Consider the following 22,514-nt stretch of genomic DNA (forward strand, 5'->3'; position numbering starts at 1 on the left):
AATTAATTAATTAAATGTGGCGATATAGTTACAAAGTGACATTTTTAAGTATTCCATAGTGGCGTATCGACCATACGCCACTTTTTATACACATTTTATAATTATGAAATATCGGCAAAAATGAAAAAAATCGTATGTCATAGTGGCGTGCAGCGTGATCGGGCCTATACGCCACTATGGAATACTGAACGACGAAAATAACGCGCCAAAGGGATTACACGGCGACCGAGGTATCACGGTTAACGTAAGGTTAGGGTATTGCGTTTTGTTCGTTTTCCATAGTGACGTATAGTTTTATTGTCAGTTTGCCAGCAATTGTATGTATTTATTTCTTTTGAAAAATATATAACAATAAAATCTATTTAGTTTACTACAGAAATTTCACATCATTTACAAAAGGTAATGAATGTCTGATTTACACAACTCGATTTTAAATTGGCATTTCTTCAAACCCGATTTTCTCGAAAAGTTGTTTATTCGCGGCGCCCCACTATACGCCACTATGGAATACGGACGACGATTTGATCTAAAATGCCATTATTCCACTCTGTAGCATGCATGCAGTTTTTCACCGTGAAGCTCTAACTTGGTGGGGTGATAGAATATGATCATCTCTTGTGTTGTATAGTTCTCCTGTAATGCTATTTGCATATTTATGAATATTAATGACTTCAATTGCATATGATATGTATTTACATACCTTTGATATTTACACCATGGCCAACTTAATTACAAACCGTATAATTCTAGTTTATGACACTTTCCCTCTCTATGAGACATTTCATTTATTATCGCTTCTTTCACTGCAAGTAAACAATAATCTTGTTGCTTAGCTGCACTAAGGGGCTGTGCAATAATTATATGTAGCCCTTTTGACGTGCCAAATATTCTTTGCCCCCCCCTTACACATGCAAGATTTTAGGGAATCTGAATTTAAAACCTTAAATTGCCTTATCATGTAATGCGAGCGCAGCGAGCAGGAAATTTTGCATATTTGAATGTTTCCTACACCTTTTAGGGCGTAATATAGAAATGGTGCCCCCCCTTTCGACCTGCCAAAAATGGCTTGACCCCCCTTTCGACCTGTCAAAAAAATGCTTGCTACCCCTTTTGGCCTGCAAAAAAATCTGTGCCCCCCCTGTAATTCACCTGACCAGGGGTACACATAATTATTGCACCACCCCTAAGAAATTCATCTCCTTTTTGGATCAATTCATGTAAACTTCTCGTGTATGAATCAATTCATGTCATTTCTTGTTTCATAAATCCCCCTTTTGTTGCAGTAGCTGCATGAGGTTTTTCTCCAGTGTGGATCAATTCTTGTTTCTTCTTGTCTCCTAACTGAGTGAGTCAATTCATGTAGCTTCTTGTCTCCTAACTCAGTGAAAGATTTGTTGCAGTAGCTGCATTTGTGAGGTTTTTCTCCTGTATGGATAAATTCATGTCGTTTTTTTGCTTCCTAATTGAATGAAATATTTGTTGCAGTAACTGCATTTGTGAGGTTTTTTCTTCTGTATGGCTCAATTTATGTTGCTTCTTGTGTCCTAATCCAGTGAAAGATTTGTTGCAGTAGCTACGTTTGTGAGGTTTATCTCCTGTATGGATCAATTCATGTTGTTTCTTGTTTCCTAACTGAGTGAAACATTTGTTGCAGTAGCTACATTTGTGAGGTTTCTCTCCTGTATGGATCAATTCATGTTCCTTCTTGTGTCCTAACCGAGAGAAATATTTGTTGCAGTAGCTGCATTTGTGAGGTTTTTCTCCTGTATGGATCAATTCATGTTGCTTCTTGTTTCCTAACCAAGTGAAATATTTGTTGCAGTAGCTGCATTTGTGAGGTTTTTCTCCTGTATGGATCAATTCATGTTGCTTCGTCTCACCTAAACTTGCAAAATATTTGTTACAGTAGCTGCATTTGTGAGGTTTTTCTCCTGTATGGATCAATTCATGTCGTTTCTTATTTCCTAACCGAGTGAAATATTTGTTGCAGTAGCTACATTTGTGTGATTTTTCTCCTGTATGGATTAATTCATGTTGCTTCTTCTCGCCTAAACTTGCAAAATATTTGTTACAGTAGCTGCATTTATGAGGTTTATCTCCTGTATGGATCAATTCATGTTCCTTCTTGTGTCCTAACCGAGTGAAATATTTGTTGCAGTAGCTGCATTTGTGAGGTTTTTCTCCTGTATGGATCAATTCATGTTGCTTCGTCTCGCCTAAAATGTAGCTACATTTGTGAGGTTTTTCTCCTGTATGGATCAATTCATGTCGTTTCTTATTTCCTAACCGAGTGAAATATTTGTTGCAGTAGCTGCATTTGTGAGGTTTTTCTCCTGTATGGATCAATTCATGTTCCTTCTTGTGTCCTAACCGAGTGAAATATGTGTTGCAGTAGCTGCATTTGTGAGATTTTTCTTCTGTATGGATCAATTCATGTTGCTTCTTCTCACCTAAACGTGCAAAATATTTGTTACAGTAGCTACATTTGTGAGGTTTTTCTCCTGTATGGATCAATTCATGTCGTTTCTTGTTTCCTAACTGAGTGAAAAATGTGTTGCAGTAGCTGCATTTGTGAGGTTTTACTCCTGTATGGCACAACTCATGTTGTTTCTTTTGAGATAAATGACTAAATGTTTTGTTGCAGTAGTCACACTTAAGAGGTTTGTTCTTGCATCTGAACATCCATTTCTCTTCACCATTATTCAAATGGTTCACACTCTCATCAAAGATCTGCAGGTGATTTTTTCCTTGATGTTTCATTGATTCATGTTTGTGCTTGACTGCAAGGTGCCGGAACTGCTTATTGCAATATTTATACATTTTCTGATGATCAAAATTGGTCATTGATTCTTGCTGAAGATTTATAAAACCTGTTCCTTGTGATGGATCTCCTGTCATCTGACTTTCCACATCAAAGTTGGTTGATTCTTTGATATTTTGGTAAAGCCTACTACACCCTGATTTTGGTGGCAAGTAAGGATTGGTATACCAGTATGGCTTGATCTTCAGCTCATGATGTCTGAGATGGGAGAAGTAGCGAGGAATGTCTCCTGGACGGAATTTCATCTGGCAGTATTTGCACACTGGGTGGATTGACAAGTTCCATTGCTGCTTTTGTGTACTTGTGGCCATTGCACCTATTAATAAAACATTTGGAAGAGTTCTCAGATATATTATGATAACATTATGGTTGTTCAATAAAATGGGTTGTTCTTTGAAAAGATTCTTGGATTGGGTGAGGGAGGGAATGCAGTGCAAATAACCATATGAGGACGTCTGAACAAATATCGGATAAAACAAATGCAAATTGCTGTTAATCCAGTGCCTATATCACCAATGCATATCATTTTGTTGATTGTTTTGATCGCGTCACCCATTTTTTGAGTGCCCCCCCGGGTTTTAAACATCCCGTGTAATATGCCTTGCATGTACAGTGTTTATATGAACACAGCGTGTACATTAGGCGAAGGCCTGGTGTTTAACGTTAGCTTTGGCCAATGCTCTCTTGAGAGACTTTGATGCATGCCTGTAATTGACTGCTGACAGGCAAAGCATGTAGAGTATAAACAACAATTAATTCTAGACCCTGGACCCTGCCCGGGTTCCTGCACCTTGACATGAAACACTTGACACACAGATTAAGTTTCAACATGTGGTGTCACCGATCAAACTGCAGTGTGCACCACCATGCATACAATGTGTGTGTATGTGCAATATGATATCTGTGATCAAACCAGGCAAGCTAGGTCCAAGGTTTTGCCCATGCACAATACAGATGACCCTCAAATTTCCTCCGATGGAATATTCCTACAATGCATGATTTGTTTACCCACAGAGATGTACCTATACACGTGATACATCCACTGTGAATAAAATTCGTGAACTTGAAACTTCATTATTCTATAATTTATAGGCCCTGCAGTAGGCCTATATCAAATGCGTATGAGCCTTAATAATAGTGTATTTTTTTGTTTTCTGTTTTTTTAAAAGGCACGAGGTAGCTTTAAATAATTATTAATTTTTTTTCCAACTTTTAAGCGTATCAAATTTATTATTATATTGCAATTATGCTTGATTTTATACATTGATAATAATGCAGAGGGGTTCTTTGTTTGTTCAGCATCATAGTTAAATTTAGGATGATCAAATTTATATGAGTAGCAAATTAACGTAATTAAAATGTCATTTAATAGAGAAAATGTCAAATAAATATCAAATAGGCCTAATTAAATATTTTGCAATTCTCAATTTTGGATGCCGGCAGTAAACTCAAAACCAATATTGTGAAGGGCCTTAAGATTTTGTTCTATAATCCGAGACCACGCCCTTTCATTTGCTCCAGGCCTATGCAACCATTGCAACTTTGCTGGTGCTAAGTGTCGTATTCATGTCCCTTCATGGTAATAGAAAGGGGAGCGAGAAAGGGATGCGGACTGTACAGCAAAGGGAACAACTTGATGAATTGAACAATATGTCACCAGAACGATATTATAAAAGGGGAGCGGGTTCGTGCTAGACCTATTATAGCTTAACTATGAACTAGATTTTCCATAAAAAAATTTAACCGTGTCAGTTTAATTTGATGCAGGCCTATATGCCTTACATTTCCCTGTATTAAATACCATAATAAATCTGGACTTAACATACAAAGGGGAGCGAGAAAGGAATGCGACTTTAAATTTGTGTCTTTGTAGGTGTAGTGAAAATTAAGGTACAGAAGAAACTGCAGTTCACAGAAAGTGGTGCGAGAAAGGGTGCGAGCTATCGTATTTATGAACATCATAACCGAACTAGAATTCGCGGTAAAATTCGAGACCACACTCTTTCATTTGCTCCCGGACTATGCAACCATGGCAACTTTCCAGTGCCTTCATTGTAAAAAGTAGACTATGCCATAGTCGATTTTTGATAAATAAAAGCATGTTAATCATGATGAAAGCATTCAGTTAAACTCAAAATTATACTGATATTTATTACATCAAAATATTAGTATAAAATTGTTATGAAAAGGTTTATATAATTATATTAGTGACAGTAAAACTAAAGTGTACGTAGGGTTATATTATTTAATGCAACATAATCATAATGCCATAATTATATTGGCATTTCAATACTAAACAATTCTGATTTTAGAATCTACCGGTTTATTAATCGCGAAATCCGAGTTAAATATCGACTATGGACATTGACCTTTAAGCAGAACTTTACCCCGGGACTTCGTTCTCTAAAACACACTGGCAATCATACTTGTTTATCAAATTAATGTACAGAAAAAACTGCAGTTAACAGAAAGTGTTGCGAGAAAGGGGTGCGAGCTATCGTATTTATGAACATCATGACCGTACTTGAATTCCGCGGGAAAATCCGAGACCACACCCTTTTATTTGCTCCAGGCCTATCCAACCATTGCAACTTTTCCGGTGCTAAGTGTCGTATTCATGTCCCTTCATGGTAATAGAAAGGGGAGCGAGAAAGGATGCGGACTAACCCATTAGCTATAGTTGTACAGGAAAGGGACCAATGAATTGAACAAAATGCCACCAGAACCACCCAGCAAACACAAAAACGTTTTAAAAACGTTTTAAATAGGTTATATTTTGGCTTTTGGTTTAGGTAAAACGTTTTAATAACATTAAAATGTCGGGTTATATAAAGGCCATGATAACGTTTTAAAGCGTTTTGTATAAAAATACACTACAACAATATTTTTTAATGTTTTCAAAAAATGTTATTGTAAACTATTTTTGCAAACATTTTTGCCAAATATCGTGTCAATACTTAAATAACATTATGTTAAAATGTTTGAACCCAGCAAACACAGAAATGTTCTTAAAATGTTTTTATCAAAACCTTTTAATAACATTTAAATGTCGGGTTATATAAAGGTCATGAAAACGTTTTTAAAACGTTATTGAAAATATTGTGGGCAAACATTTTTCGCAAAATATTTTTTCAACCCCAAAATAACATTTTGTTTAAAATGTTTTGTATCAAGTTTTCAAGAATGTTTTTGGAATGTTATTAAAGCGTTTTATACCCTTTATATAACCCGACATTTAAGCGTTTTCTGTAAAACATTTTTGTTTGCTGAGCACTAGATTATCAAAAATGTTTTTAAGGTTATGAAAACGTTTTATACTCTTAATATACCCTTTATATAACCCGACATTTAAGCGTTTTCTGACAACCTTTTATAAGCTTTTTGCGAATGATGTCGAAAACGTTTTGTGTTTGCTGGGCATATTAGAAAGGGGAGTGGGTTCGTGCTAGACCTACGTACCACAGGTTAACTATGAACTAGATTTTCCATGTTAAAATTTAACCGTGTCAGTTTAATTTGATGCAGGCCTATATGGCTTACATTTCTTCCCTGTAGCATGTTAATACCATAATAGAAATGATATGGACTTAATATACAAAGGGGAGCGAGAAATGGATGCGACTTTAAATTTTTGTCTTTGTAGCTGTAGTGAAAATTAATGTACAGAAGAAACTGCCGTTCACAGAAAGTGGTGCGAGAAAGGGGTGCGAGCTATCGTATTTATGAACATCATAACCGAACTAGAATTCCGCGGTAAAATTCGAGACCACACCCTTTCATTTGCTCCCGGCCTATGCAACCATGGCAACTTTCCGGTGCCTTCATTGTAAAAGGGGAGCGAGAAAGGGATGCGATAGTTGTAGCTGTGCAGAAAGGGCACCAATGAATTGAACAAGTTATTATTACAACAATACGAGAAAGGGGAGGCGGGATCGTGCTAGCCCTATCATAGCTAAAGCATCTAACTATGAGCTATTATATCTATCTTAAAATTTTAACCTTGTCAGTTTAATTTGATGTAGGCCTTAAAGTCTTTCATTTTCCTGTATGTTAATATCATAATAGAAAGGATACGAACTTAATATACAAAGGGGAGCGAGAAAGAGATGCGACTTTAAATGTGTGTCTTTGTAGCTGTAGTGAAAATTAATGTACAGAAGAAACTGCAGTTAACCATGTTAACAGAAAGGGGTGCGAGAAAGGGGTGCGAGCTATCGTATTTATAAACATCATGACCGAACTATATAGAATTCCGCGGTAAAATCCGAGACCACACCCTTTCATTTGCTCCAGGCCTATGCAACCATGACAACTTTTCCGGTGTCTTCATTGTAAAAGGGGAGCGAGAAAGGGATGCGATAGTTGTAGCTGTGCAGAAAGGGCACCAATGAATTGAACAAGTTATTATTACAACAAGACGAGAAAGGGGAGCGGGATCGTGCTAGCCCTATCATACCTAAAGCATCTAACTAAGAACTATAATTTCTATGTTAAAACTTTAACCTTGTCCGTTTAATTTGATGTGGGGCTGAAAGTCTTTCATTTTCCTGTATGTTTATATCATAATAGAAAGGATACGAACTTCATATACAAAGGGGAGCGAGAAAGGGATGCGACTTTAAATTTGTGTCTTTGTAGCTGTAGTCAAAATTAATGTACAGAAGAAACTGCAGTTAACAGAAAGTGGTGCGAGAAAGGGGTGCGAGCTATCGTATTTATGAACATCATGACCGAACTAGAATTCCGCGGTAAAATCCGAGACCACGCCCTTTCATTTGCTCCAGGCCTCTGCAACCATTGCAACTTTTCCGGTGCTATGTGTCGTATTCATGTCCCTTCATGGTAAAAGAAAGGGGAGCGTGAAAGGGATGCGGAATACCCGATAGTTGTAGCTGTACAGATATGGGACTCCTTGATGAATTGAACAAGATATCACCAGAACCATTTAAGAAAGGGGAGGCGGGTTCGCTTAGCCCTATCATACCTAACTATGAACTAGATTTTCCATGTTAAAATTTCACCGTGTCAGTTTAATGTGATGCAGGTCTAAATACCTTTCATTTCCTGTATGTTAGTATCATAATAGAAAGGACATGGACTATATGTACAAAGGGGAGCGAGAAAGGGATGCGACTTAAAATGTGTGTCTTTGTAGCTGTAGTGAAAATAATGTACAGAAGAAACTGCAGTTAAGAGAAAGTGGTGCGAGAAAGGGGTGCGAGCTATCGTATTTATGAACATCATGACCGAACTAGAATTCCGCGGTAAAATCCGAGACCACGCCCTTTCATTTGCTCCAGGCCTATGCAACCATGACAACTTTTCCGGTGCCTTCATTGTAAAAGGGGGGCGAGAAAGGGATGCGATAGTTGTAGCTGTGCAGAAAGGGCACCAATGAATTGAACAAGTTATTATTATAACAAGACGAGAAAGGGGAGCGGGATCGTGCTGGCCCTATCATAGCTAAAGCATCTAACTAAGAACTATAATTTCTATGTTAAAACTTTAACCTTGTCAGTTTAATTTGATGTAGGGCTGAAAGTCTTTCATTTTCCTGTATGTTAATATCATAATAGAAAGGATACTGAACTTCATATACAAAGGGGAGGCGAGAACATGCGACTTTAAATTTGTGTCTTTGTAGCTGTAGTGAAAATTAATGTACAGAAGAAACTGCAGTTAACCATGTTAACAGAAAGGGGTGCGAGAAAGGGGTGCGAGCTATCGTATTTATAAACATCATGACCGAACTAGAATTCCGTGGTAAAATCCGAGACCACGCCCTTTCATTTGCTCCAGGCCTCTGCAACCATTGCAACTTTTCCGGTGCTAAGTGTCGTATTCATGTCCCTTCATGTTAATAGAAAGGGGAGCGAGAAAGGGATGCGGAATACCCGATAGTTGTAGCTGTACAGATATGGGACTCCTTGATGAATTGAACAAGATATCACCAGAACCATTTAAGAAAGGGGAGCGGGTTCGCGCTAGCCATATCATACCTAACTATGAACTAGATTTTCCATGTTAAAATTTCACCGTGTCAGTTTAATGTGATGCAGGTCTAAATACCTTTCATTTCCCTGTATGTTAGTATCATAATAGAAAGGACATGGACTATATGTACAAAGGGGAGCGAGAAAGGGATGCGACTTAAAATGTGTGTCTTTGTAGCTGTAGTGAAAATAATGTACAGAAGAAACTGCAGTTAAGAGAAAGTGGTGCGAGAAAGGGGTGCGAGCTATCGTATTTATGAACATCATGACCGAACTAGAATTCCGCGGTAAAATCCGAGACCACGCCCTTTCATTTGCTCCAGGCCTATGCAACCAAGACAACTTTTCCGGTGCCTTCATTGTAAAAGGGGGCGAGAAAGGGATGCGATAGTTGTAGCTGTGCAGAAAGGGCACCAATGAATTGAACAAGTTATTATTACAACAAGACTAGAAAGGGGAGCGGGATCGTGCTAGCCCTATCATAGCTAAAGCATCTAACTAAGAACTATAATTTCTATGTTAAAACTTTAACCTTGTCAGTTTAATTTGATGTAGGGCTGAAAGTCTTTCATTTTCCTGTATGTTAATATCATAATAGAAAGGATACGAACTTCATATACAAAGGGGAGCGAGAAAGGGATGCGACTTTAAATTTGTGTCTTTGTAGCTGTAGTGAAAATTAATGTACAGAAGAAACTAGTCCCAAACAAAAATGTTTGGTAGACTCATAACCGGTGCGATCTTACCTTTCCGATGTTGATTAAGATACTTCTTGCATCGATCCCGAGATGCGGAAAACACCAATATTCATTTTGTCCCACATAAATGAATAAATAACAAAACCCCGATCCCAGTGGACTCACCCATTCGGTGACGTCACACACGATAATCACCTCTTATCCGACTTGGGCTGCCCCTACTCGGCCAAACTTGTAGGGGGCGGCGGGGTCGAGATAATCAACATCGGAAAGGTAAGATCGCACGGTTATGAGTCTACCAAACATTTTTGTTTGGGACTAGACTCAGTACACGGTCGATCTTACCGTTCGATGTTGATTAAGATACTCTTGCATCAACATCTGAAAGATCGATCTAGCAAGTAACCGACGGATGGAGGTACAAGATTGGCCAGCATCTGATAAGGATCGGAGAGTGGGTAGCATGGTAATCGCGAGGTCAAACTATTTCCCCCCCTCACGGCCGGAAACAGAAAGACTACGTGAACAGACAAAAACCACTGAACTGAAAGTGCAGTGGTTAAGAATAGAAACACTGGTTCTTACCATGTTGGAATTCTGATTGTCCGCAAAACACCTGATACCCAACCACCATATTATCTCCGCAGAATAGCCCTGCAGAACTTATCGCCTGGTCGTTGGTTTACGTTTTTGTAGTAAACCGTGGAAAAGGACGACAGGTTCTTCCAAGACACAGCCTGACAAATCTCTTCTATGGGGACCCCCTATGGTAGGCCCACGAAGATGAGATAGATCTGGTTGAGTGGGCCTTGGGCGGCGTCTTTTGTCGCCCCGAGTCCACCAACACCTGGACCAGCCACCGTGCCAGAGTCTGTTTAGCGGCTGGACCGTGCGGTTCTGCGTGAGTGATAAATAAGCGGTCATGAGCCCCTCTTAAGGTTTGTGTTCGGCCAAGGTAGTGCTGTAGCGCCCTCACGGGCACCACAACCTGTCTTCGGCTATTGATGAACCCTGCCCAATACTGGGAAGGAAGAGGCGAGTGTCGGAATGTACCGCTCATTTTTTGCAAGGAAATCCGGCGAAGAAACAGCGTCGCTCCGTTGTTAGTAACATCGGAGGCTGACTTGAGACTGCGTGCAACTCTGAGCAGCGCCGTCCGAAGCCAACGCCAGAAGAAAGGCCGCTTAAGAGTGGCGTATTTAAGGCGGGTCGTTTTTGACAGGGGCTCAAAGGGGACCCTTAATATACTCCAAGACTGTGTTGAGGTCCCATGGAGGACCACCTTCCTTTCGGGCGGGCGCTCGTTGAACATACCGTCGAGAAGAAGACTTAGGGACCCATCTGAATTGATAGTCGACCCGTCTTCAAATCCCGATGAATCGAGAGAATGGCTGACTTATAGTTGGCTATCGTTGCCTGCTGAAGTCCTGACCTGAACTCTTCTGTCAGAAAATCTGCCCCCAGGGGCACAGAGGCTCTAGTGGGAGATGTATTCTCTCATCGCACCATGCGTAGTAGGGAGCCAAGCGCTGACTATACGTCACGGAGGGTAGACTCGTCTACCCCGGCGATGAGAGAAGCAGCTTCTGATGAAAAGCCTCCCTCCCCGCACGTTCCTGATAAGGGCCATGCAGCTAACTGCAGGTGCTCTAGTGGTAGACTTGGTACCTCTCCTCCGGGCATCCGAAGTAGATTTGGTAACTCGGGGAGTACTCGCGGCTGTGCCGCTAGTAGATCCACCATCGGTCGAAACCACAGGTGTTTCGGCCAGAACGGTGCTATCAGAATGACGTTGCAATCCTCCCTCCCGATCTTGGTCACCACCCTTGCGAGTAGTGAGATCGGGGGGAAAGCGTAAGCAGTCATTCCTCCCCAGTCTACGGACGAGCGTCCACGGCGAATGCCTGTGGGTCTGCGACCCTCGAGCAGTACACCGGCAGCTGATGATTGCGATGAGATGCGAACAAATCTATCGAGGGGTGGTACATCACCTCGAAGATCGTCTGGGCGACCTGCGGAGCAAGGGACCATTCTGTAGGTCCCGACACCTTTCCTCGTGACAGATCGTCCGCGAGGATGTTGGTGACTCCCGCTATGTGCATCGCTCTCAACGTAATCTGCCTGGCCTTGCACCACCCTATCAGGCGTAGTGCGTGCAGGCACAACCGTGGTGACCTGGTGCCCCCTTGTCTGTTGAGGTAGGCCACCACGGTTGTGTTGTCCGTTTGGACAACGATATGAGATCCCACGATCACCTTCTCGAAATGCTGGAGAGTTCTCTCCACTGCCCAAAGTTCGAGAAGGTTGATATGGAACTCCGTCTCCGTGGCCGACCATAGGCCGAGACTGAGTCCCGTGGATGTGGCCCCCCAGCCCAGCTTTGACGCGTCGGTCGTCACTGCGTGACGCACCGCTGGTGCAGGGAACCTGACACCTTGAGTCAAATTGGGCTGATGGGTCCACCACCAGAGTTCCTCTCGCGCGATCTCCGACATCGGACCCGCGAGGGATATTGGGTGACGACTGGGCCTGTAAAAGGCTAGAAGGTGTAGTTGTATAGGCCTCATGAGAAAGCCGCAGTACGGTACGAGGTCTACGATACTGGCCATAAGGCCCAAAACCTTCATCCATGCCACAGCGGGTGCTCCCTCTGACTCGGCCAAGAGTCGGGCACACCTCGCCATGTTCGTCACCCTCTCGGGTGAGGGCGCCGCGATCCCCTCCTTGAGGTTGATCTGGGCCCCTAAGAATAGTGGTGTCTGCGTCGGGACCAAATTGGATCTCTTGACGTTGATCAGATATCCCAGGTCCCGCACCGTCCGGCCTACTAACTCCACGAGACACTGTGTCTCCAGTGGGGTGCGTCCGTAAATGAACCAATCGTCCAGGTAGCAACACATGTTGACTCCCCTGCGCTTCAGGGATGCGCTGCCACCGCCCTGACCAGGAGTGTAAACACTCTGGGGAGGTGGACAAGCGAATGGCAGGCATCGAAACTGGTAAGTTTGACCCTGTACCTTGAAGCGTAGAAACCTCTGATCTTGAGGTGCGATCGGAACATGCAGATATGCGTCCGAGAGATCTAGCGATGCCGCCCACATACCCTTGATGGGGCAGGCTAGCACCGAAGCGAGAGTCTCCATTCTGAACCTCTTGGGCCTGATGAACTCGTTCAGCGGCTTGAGGTTCAGAATGGGCCTCCAGTCGCCGGTCTTCTTTGGAGCCAGAAAAAAAGTGCTCCAAAACCCCTTGGTGAAAGGGGGGTAGACCGGGACAATCGCTTGCTTCGTGAGAAGCTGAGTGACCTCTGACAGTAGTGCCCGACGCTGGGGGGCCGTCTGGCGGCACTACCGTGGACCGCTGAACCGTGCAGGCGCACGAGGGGGGCCTGGTAAATTCCAGTCTGTAACCCCCACTGACCACTGACAATACCCAGGCGCCCGGTGAGATGGCATGCCATCTCTGGGCGTAATGCAACAGCGGCCGCCCACAGGGGAATCCCTGTGGGAAGTCAAACCTGCCGGCATGGACTGTCGACCGCCGTGCCCTCAGGACCGATCTGGTTTGCCACCCTTAGAAGAACGGCTCTTCTTAGGGGGCTTGCCATACGATCCAGCACTACTCTTGCGCTTCCCAGATTTTTTGGGAGGTGCTGGAGTAAGCCTCGGGCTCGGGTGTAGTCTGTGGTGTGGCGTCCTGCTGAAGCGGAGCTGGCGCTGAAGAACGCTTAGAAGACTTCTTCTTCTTGTGCTTCTTTCTTGCTTACTGCCCTTCCCTTGGTCAGGGCAGCCTCTGACTTCTTCAGAGTGCTCTCATTGGTGGCCTTTTTCGCCCGGTCCTCCACCGTGGCGCTAAAAGGCCTGTCCAAAGTAGCCCCTGTCCCACCGAGTCTGACTTCTTCATTGCTTCAGCAAAGTCGGAGCCGTAAGTTGACTGGAGGGACAGACAGGCATTCTCCGGCGGCGAGATGACATCCTATGGGCTAGGCCCATAGAACTCTCGTTGAGGTTAGCTGTTAGCACCGCTAACAGATTAACCTCGCGGAAGAAGAGTTCGGCGTTGCCCGTGGTCGTTCGCTACCTTCCTACCGAGGTGCTCGGCAAGCGTGGTAGCGGCGCTAGAGACTCTGATAAGCGGCGTGCTCGCTTATCGATGAGCTAGCTCCTCCTCCCACTGGGGGAGAACGACCCCGCGCCTTGGCCGCTAGCGGCAGGCGCTTGGCAGCGTCTGGATCCATGTCAGGGACCCTGAGGTAGGTTTCAGTAGTCCTCCTGCGAAACACGCAGTGGAAGCGTGCAAGCACGCCGGCGTCGAAGCTCCAGCGAGCCTGACAGCCCACTGAAACCTACCCTTGAGGTCCGCCGGGAATGCAAGTGCTGGGCGACCCTTGTGTGGGCCGCGCTAGCTGGGCATCCTACTGAAAAAGATGCCCTGGTCCTCCTGAACGGACTCCCCTGAGAGAAAGCCAGGCCCAAACCTTGGGCCACACGGCTCATCACCTCAGCGGTGTCCGCAGGCAGACCATTGCTAGCGAGTTCCTCACGGGGAAGCGGGGGAAGGATACCTGAAGCTAGCTGCACAGTCTCATCAGACTGTGAGTCGCTACTGGTTTCATCTTCCGACTCCTTTCCCTCGCCTTCAGACTCTGACTCACTCTCTGATGAGGAAGCGATCTGACGACGGGCATCTGAAGGTGGACAGGGAGGTGTAAGCCACCGTGTGGCTAGCCAACTGAACACCAGCAGAAGAGGGAGTACTCCGCTAGACCCGAGATGCTAGCTATAGCACCCGGGATCCATGACGCTCTCGCTGCTGTCGCCCTAGCCATAGCAGTGTGCGGCCTACCCTGAGCTGTATCAGGGTTAGCCACGCGCCGGACGGGTTGGGTAACAACTGGTGGTACTGCTTGCCCAAGCGCTAGGCGGCACTTGCCACGGTGCTAGACCGTGGAAGAAACCACCCTGCGGCGGATACCACAGGGGCATACCCTGTTGGTAGCTGACCCTGAAAGGATCCGCCACCAGGAAACCCCATGGAACGCAGCAGTACCAGTACCGCCTCCCCCTGTTGCCACAGAGACTGTGGCAACCAGGACCAGTACTGCGGTACCTGCGTGGTTGTAGCGTAGGTGCCCGGTAGGGCTCCGGCTGCGTACCACTGTACCCATGCCTCACAGCGTTCCCGCTAGAGGATCAAGCCGTGTGTATGGGTACCCCGCTATACTGGCTGTCCCTTGGCTAAAAGGAGCTTGCCTAGTATCACGGGTAGCTGGCGTGTATACCCTCGATCAGTCACCTCGCTACCTGAATAGGCAGTATCAATCAATGGAGCCATGCTCCGCTGAATAGATAGTGATCGATCATAAGAGGGTAATTGACCCATTGACTGTAATGGATCACCCATAAGTGGGTTGTTGATCAGCCAGGCTGTTCAAACTACCTACCCTAACCTCTTGAGCCTCGCCCAAGGTCGCTGTGTGTGGCGGACCACTCACGGCAGCTATGGGCGCGTGCATAGTGGCTACCACTGAAGTCAAGCCGTAGCTTCGTCTCGGTAGCTGCCACTGTTTGCACTTGGGTCGCTGTCCCGTGAGAGACTGCGAGCCCAACCCCGGTATAGCCGCTAGCCAGTCCCGGAGGACAGCCGGCAGCCATTCCAAGGCCCAGGGAATCACTTTCGGCGGTCCCACCATGGAACGCTGCCGTGTGACAACCCCAGTTGGTTCTGCTAAGACTACACCCGAAGCGTTAGCCCCGGTATCGTCTCTGCTAAACCCATGCACGCGTTTTCATTCGACCCTTGCGGGAACAGCGTGCTGCGTGCGTGGATCAACCCAGGCAAGCCGGGGTTCCACTGGCACGCTGCGTGCTACAGAACCGGCGAGGCAAGTCCGCTGCACGCTGTATGCTGAGATTCAACCCAGGCAAGCCGGGTACCCTTGGCATACTGTCCGTCGCCGGCTACTTCGCGGGTGCTAGACCGCTCGTTCGCCAGCAATAGAGCGGTGTCCACCTGCAAGAAGCTTCGCTAGAGATCTCACTGGTAGACTGGTACTCGCCTGTTAGGGCAAGTACCGCCCTGCTGCCTGCTACTAGCTTAGGCGTTAAGTCAGTGCTTTCGCTGGCTGCTAGGCCTTCGGGCTCGCTAGCAGTCCCGGAGGTCCGCCTGCTTGCCGGGACCGGAGCCCCAGAGGTTACCTTAGCGTGGCCCTTGCCGCCCGCGCTAGTACCTACCATATCAATCTTACCTGTAGGCTTCTGTTTCTTAGTCTTCGTCTTCTGTCTGTGTCGAAGACCTAAGCGAAGCGCTTACTTTCTAAATCCTCGAAGTGGATGTCCGATAAGCCTATGCAAAAGGAAGCACACTTATTTGATTTAGAGCACTCCTGTGGGTGTAGCAGAGTGGATGGGTCCCACTCTGCCACAAGGAAGGGCATGATTGACAAGGCCTGGACATTGTAGTAATCGGGGGCGTACAGCACTACCCCCGAACACAAGCTCAAGCCCAATAAACAGACCCACACGCACAGTGGCTGACGCTGATGTAGTGGTATGATATAAAAATATATATACAAAGGGATGAAAAACTGAAAACCTTTTGGGAAGATTTGTCAGGCTGGTCCTTCGAAACCCACCGAACTCTTAGCAGTAACTCGTCATCAGGCAGCGTACTGAAAGATATAACGATAGAGCACACCATAAACATAGCGATAATCACTCACCATACATGTATACACAGTACTGTACAAACATCTATTGTAACTTACTAGTCTGCTATAGTTGTTTTACGTGAGAACAAAAATAAAATGGCGTCCTAAGGGCGGCCATTTTAACGATGTGTCCCGTATACTGACGGAAACACACATACAAGCTAAGTTTTTGGATCGTTTTGTCACTTTTCTAGCGAAAAATGTCGTCAAAACTATCTCCCTAGCGACTATACTGGTTGGTTTTACCTCAGTGTAACAAACAAACTGTATATCTCAAATCCTTTGGTTCGTAATGATACTTAGCGTTGGTAAAGAAAAATCCACACGTCTATCTCATCTAGAAACCAAGGAGGATAAGGATGATTATCGTGTGTGGCGTCACCGAATGGGTGAGTCCACTCGGGGATCGGGGGTTTTGTTATTTATTCATTTATGTGGGACAAAATGACTATTGGTTTTTCCGCATCTCGGGATCGATGCAAGAAGTATCTTAATCAACACCGGAAACGGTAAGACCGACCGGTGTACTGAGTCTGCAGTTAACCATGTTAACAGAAAGGGTGCGAGAAAGGGTGCGAGCTATCGTATTTATAAACATCATGACCGAACTAGAATTCCGTGGTAAAATCCGAGACCACGCCCTTTCATTTGCTCCAGGCCTATGCAACCATTGCAACTTTGCCGGTGCTATGTGTCGTATTCATGTCCCTTCATGGTAATAGAAAGGGGAGCGAGAAAGGGATGCGGAATACCCGATAGTTGTAGCTGTACAGATATGGGACTCCTTGATGAATTGAACAAGATATCACCAGAACCATTTAAGAAAGGGGAGCGGGTTCGCGCTAGCCCTATCATACCTAACTATGAACTAGAAGAAACTGCAGTTAACCATGTTAACAGAAAGGGGTGCGAGAAAGGAGTGCGAGCTATCGTATTTATAAACATCATGACCGAACTAGAATTCCGTGGTAAAATCCGAGACCACACCCTTTCATTTGCTCCAGGCCTATGCAACCATTGCAACTTTTCCGGTGCTAAGTGTCATATTCATGTCCCTTCATGGTAATAGAAAGGGGAGCGAGAAAGGGATGCGATAGTTGTAGGTGAACAGAAAAGGGAATCCTTAATGAATTGAACAAGATGTCACCAGAACCATTTAAGAAAGGGGAGCGGGTTCGCGCTAGCCCTATGAATTAGACTTTCCATGTTAAAATTTAACCGTGTCAGTTTAATTTGATGTAGGCCTATAATGCCTTTCATTTCCCTGTATGTTAATATCATAATAGAAAGGATATGGACTTAATATACAATGGGGAGCGAAAAGGGGATGCGACTTTAAATTTGTGTCTTTGTATAATAGCTGTAAAGAAAAGTCACCCATAATTTGTACTGAAAAAACTGCAGCTTAGTTCAGTTCAGTTCAGTTCAGTTTTATTTCATCAAATTCCATCCATTCAATAATTACAATATAAAAATGCTTTTACAAACATCGTATAATATGGTGAAAATGATGAGGATGCCACTGAACGCAGAGGGTGTTGTTGTGGCACCCTTTACAAAAGTTAGTATATTAAATAATTATGATAAACAAAATTTTAGAATAACAATACATACAATAGCAAGACATATGCCTTAGTAACAGAAAGTGGTGCGAGAAAGGGTGCGAGCTATAACAGTATCATATCTATCACGTCTATGAACATCATGACCGATCTAAAAAATCGGCATAAAAATCCGAGACCGCACCCTTTTATTGTTGCAGGCCTATATGCAACTCATCCGCTGCTAAAGTGTCGTATTCATGGTAGTAGAAAGGGGAGCGAGAAAGGGATGCGGACTTTATTTTAGCCGATAGTTGTAGCTGTACAGAATGGGCACCAATGAATTGAACAAGTTATTATTACAACAATACCAGAAAGGGGGGCGGGAGCGTGCTAGTCCTATCATAGTTAGAGCATCTAACTATGAACAAGAATTTCTATGTTAAAGGATTTGTCTTAATAAATATATACAAATGGATGGAATCGAGAAAGGGATGCGACTTTAAATTTGTGCCTTTGTAGCTGTAGTGAAAATTGATGTACAGAAGAAACTGCAGTCTAGTTAACAGAACGTGGTGCGAGAAAAGGGTGCGAGCTATCGTATCATGACCGAACTAGAATTCGGCGGTAAAATCCGAGAGTACACCCTTTCATTTGCTCCATCCTTACATTTGCTCCAGGCCTATGCAACCATGGGAACTTTTCCGGTGCTAAGTGTCGTATTAATTCATGTCCCTTCATGGTAATAGAAAGGAGGCGAGAAAGGGATGCGGACTTACCCGATAGTTATTGTAGCTGTACAGTAAAAATGACTCCTTGATGAATTGAACAAGATGTCACCAGAACCATTTAAGAAAGCGGAGCGGGTTCGTGCTAGCCCTATCATAGCTTAACTATGAACTAGATTTTCCATGTTAAAATTAACCGTGTCAGTTTAATTTGATGTAGGCCTTTGTGCCTTTCATTTTCCTGTATTTAATATCATAATAGAAAGGATATGAACTTAATATACAAAGGGGAGCGAGAAAGGGATGCGACTTTAAATGTGTATTTTTGTAGCTGTAAAGAAAAGTCACACATAATTTGTACCTGAGACCAGATTTGTACTGTACTGAAAAACAAAAAGTGGTGCGAGAATGGGGTGCGAGCTATAGTATCGTATCTATGAACATCTTGACCGATCTAGAAATTTTGCATTAAAACCCGAGACCGCACCCCTTTATTTGTTGCAGGCCTATATACAACTTATCCGCTGCTATAAGTGTCGTATTCATGGTATAGAAAGTGGAGGGAGAAACGGATGCAGACTTAGCCGATAGTTGAAGCTGTACCAATGAATATTGAACATCAGTTATTACAACAATGAGAAAGGCGAACGGGATCGTGCTTAGCCCTACTAGTATAGGGCCTTTTTTTCTTCTTTTTTACACACTATATACTCCGAGTCACCATGCTATAAACTGAGAACTGCTAAAAATCCAGTGATAGCTCACAACCCACTAATCGCTGTCCCGAGAACTAGTATAGGGCCTTTTTTTTCTTTTTTACACACTATATACTCCGAGACACCATGCTATAAACTGAGAACTGCTAAAAATCCAGTGATAGCTCACAACCCACTAATCGCTGTCCCCGCTTTATCTCGGGGACAGCGGTTAGTGGGTTAAGCAGTTCTCGGGTTTAGCGTGTCTCCAGTATAGCGTGTAAAAAATAAAGAAAAAAAGGCCCTATACTAGTAGGGCTAATCGTGCTAGCCAGAGCATCTAACTATGAACTATGAACTATAATTTCCTTGTTAAAATTTAACCGTGTCAGTTCAGTTAATTTGATGTAGGCCTAAGCCTTTCATTTTCCTGTATGTTAATACCATAATAGAAAGGAAGTGGACTTAATATACAAAGGGGAGCGAGAAAGGGATGCGACTTTAAATGTGTGTCTTTGTAGCTGTAGTGAAAATTAATGTACAGAAGGAACTGTCAACAATAATAACAGAAAGTGGATATGATGACGCCATCGAAAATTTGAATTACCGTGCGTTTTAATGCACATTTTATAAGAACCCCGAAAATATCCACTACAAACACTAATGTTGTGAAATAACATCTATACATTCCAAATTCGTGGAGGTTCGAACTTGTACCAGGGTTATTTTGAAATATTGAACTTAACTTTCTACAGGAGTCATATAGAACCGGGAAGTTTAAAATGCAGAGCAGGGTTTTTGGAAACTTAGGCCTAAACATGACGAAAAGTGAAATCGCCTCGACAGAGGATTTTCATTTCTTATTAATTTATCATGATAAAGTGAGCATGTGAGATCAGATTAAAATCCAAACCCAGCTACACGTTAGTACAATAACTTGTGAAGTACTCGATCAAAATCGATAAAATAAGCAAACGATTTTGCCTAGCAAATTTCAATGAAAAATCAGCCCGGAGAAAAAGGCCGTCATACTCTTGGTCCGAAATATTTCCATATAAAAACTCCTTCATTGCAGCTTAAAGTTCTGTAATTTTTTTGAGCTCCGTTTTTCAATGAGAAATTATTCAAACATAGGCCTATTATAGGACATTGTAAATAAAGGTAATTTAATGTAAAAAAACAAATATCTAGCACGGGTCACAAATTTCAAAATCATTGCTTACCATTTAAATTAAATAACCCGACTTCATAAGCACCATTGCCACTTGTATTTGTTCTCTAATTTCTTATTTAAATAAGTTTAATCTAGTCTCACTTTATAAATTCAGAAAAATTATAATCTATGTTAAGGTGATTTCACTAGTTACGCAGGTACGGCAGGTTTGAATAAATGATTAGCTGCATGTGTGATAAGACGTGTATTCTTCCCGGATAAAGTCATAATCGTATAATACTGAGGAATATGAGAAGATTTGTGAAGTTTCAACCATCTTTCAATATCTTTGTGGGTAAACCAAGAACGCCTTGTAGGAATATTCCATCGTAGCGGTCATCTGTTGTGCAAGCGCAAAACCTTGGCCCTTCCATGCGTGGTTTGGTCACCGTATCACATTGCACAGTGCGCAAGTCCTTGGACCTTGCTTGTGTGCTTTGATCACATATATCATATTGCACAGTACCATGCATGGCATGCATGGTTGTGCACACTGCAGTTTGATGAGTGAAACCATATGGTGAAACTTAATCTGTGTGCCACGGGTTTCATGTCACGGATACTGACAGAACAGGGTCAGATTCATTAGAGGCCATTAATTCCTACCCGGGAAAGCCGGGTAGGCCAAAGCTAACATTAAACACGGCGCCTCCGCCTAATGAATTGTGCAACTAATATTTCAATGATTAGGCCAAACAAAAAAGAATATGTCTTAAAACGCCTGCTCGCATCCGTATTTCTTAGCGCATCCATTTCAGCTGAAACGGCAAATTCCTTTTTTTTCTTCTTAGTTTTTTTGTCATAAAATCAAAAAATTCTGACATTATTTTTTTGTTTGGCCTTATAAATTAAATGATAAAAAATAATACACAAATACAGCACCTAAAGCCTCTGTTTTACAGGGTATTTTAGTTCATTTTTAGTTTTTTTAAATTCATTACATAATTAGGCCAAACAAAAAAATATGTCTCAGGGTATTTTAGTTCATTAAAGTTCATTACATAATTGTTTAAATAGTAGAATTTTGAAATAAAAAAAATTAAGGGCATCCTCATCAGCAAATGCTGTTTAACTGATGTCTGTTTGTTGTCAAAATGATGACTCTTTTCATATTTGTGAATACATTAATTGGCCCCATATCTGAAAATATATTATGTACTTAGAATTTAATGATAACTCTGACAAAATATATTAAAAAACAATATTAAACATAAAGTAAATGATTCAGCAAACAAGCAAACAAACTGCCACAAATGATTAAACTAACAAAAAAAGGCTGTTCAGTTATGGTATTACCTTTAACATACATTGTAGATTTCCACTGTATCCAAAATGGGATATTCACAACAGAGCTGAACAGTATAGTATAGTATAGTAGTTGTTTGAGATGATGAGCTCACTCAGCTCAGTTTTTCTCTAATTTGCTTGAAGCCACTTAAGCTGGTGAATAACCCCAGGAATGATGAGGTTTTCTCATATAAAGACAAGATGGTTGGATGCAGATAAACCTTTCCTCAAAACTGAAATATCACTGAAAGTACTTCCTCCTTCACTCAAATGTTAGACTGGTATGCGACATGATTGCATGTAAGCTAGCATACATGTGGAGTATATGCATACACAGGGTTGCCAACAGATTTCAGCCCAAATCGCAGGTCAAATAATTGAAAAGTCTCCCAATTTTTCTCTTAACCATTGGTGTCTATGGGGCAGGAAACTATCGGAAGTCGCGGGAGCCAATGTTGAAATAATTGAAAAGTCGCCCAATTTTTTTCTTAACCATTGGTTTTCTATGGGACAGGAAATTGTCAAAAGTCACAGGAAAAAATCTTCAAAAGTCGCCCAAATGGGCTACCAAATCGCGGGTTTGGCAACCCTGTACATGCACCTGCTTTCTTGATGAATCAATTATATTGATTGTTTCATTTCAATAGAAATTTCACATTATATCTGTGTGGTTTGTTGTTTATGACTCACCAAATTGATCAAACAAAATCAATATCATCTAAAGTCTGCACAAAAAGTAACTCAGCTGCTATAAATACGCCTATAGATTCAGAACAAATAATTGTTTTCACAATATTTCAACCTAGAGAGAAGGGGTGGGTTATTTTCA

At 43.0% G+C, this 22,514-nt stretch overlaps 2 protein-coding genes across 6 annotated transcripts in view; one reads left to right on the forward strand and one right to left on the reverse strand.

The window, feature by feature from the left end:
- LOC140157107 (uncharacterized) overlaps positions 1–22,514 on the forward strand; it is a 262,345-nt gene that overhangs the window by 67,680 nt on the left and 172,151 nt on the right. The gene's annotated exons all lie outside the window — the stretch shown is intronic.
- Positions 526–22,280, reverse strand: LOC140157070 (uncharacterized). 2 transcript variants are annotated; one of them, XM_072180135.1, is made up of 2 exons: positions 21,695–22,280; positions 526–3,137 (listed from the first exon to the last, which is right to left on the reverse strand). In XM_072180135.1, exons 1-2 carry the CDS (start codon positions 21,705–21,707, stop codon positions 1,375–1,377), a joined length of 1,776 nt encoding a protein of 591 aa, XP_072036236.1. In that variant the 5' UTR covers positions 21,708–22,280; the 3' UTR covers positions 526–1,374. The 2 variants fall into 2 exon arrangements, with proteins under 2 accessions (XP_072036236.1, XP_072036237.1); XM_072180136.1 differs by having other exon boundaries at positions 21,706–21,765.

The sequence above is a fragment of the Amphiura filiformis genome, chromosome 7, assembly GCF_039555335.1.
Source record: "Amphiura filiformis chromosome 7, Afil_fr2py, whole genome shotgun sequence".
NCBI classification, from domain to species: domain Eukaryota; kingdom Metazoa; phylum Echinodermata; class Ophiuroidea; order Amphilepidida; family Amphiuridae; genus Amphiura; species Amphiura filiformis.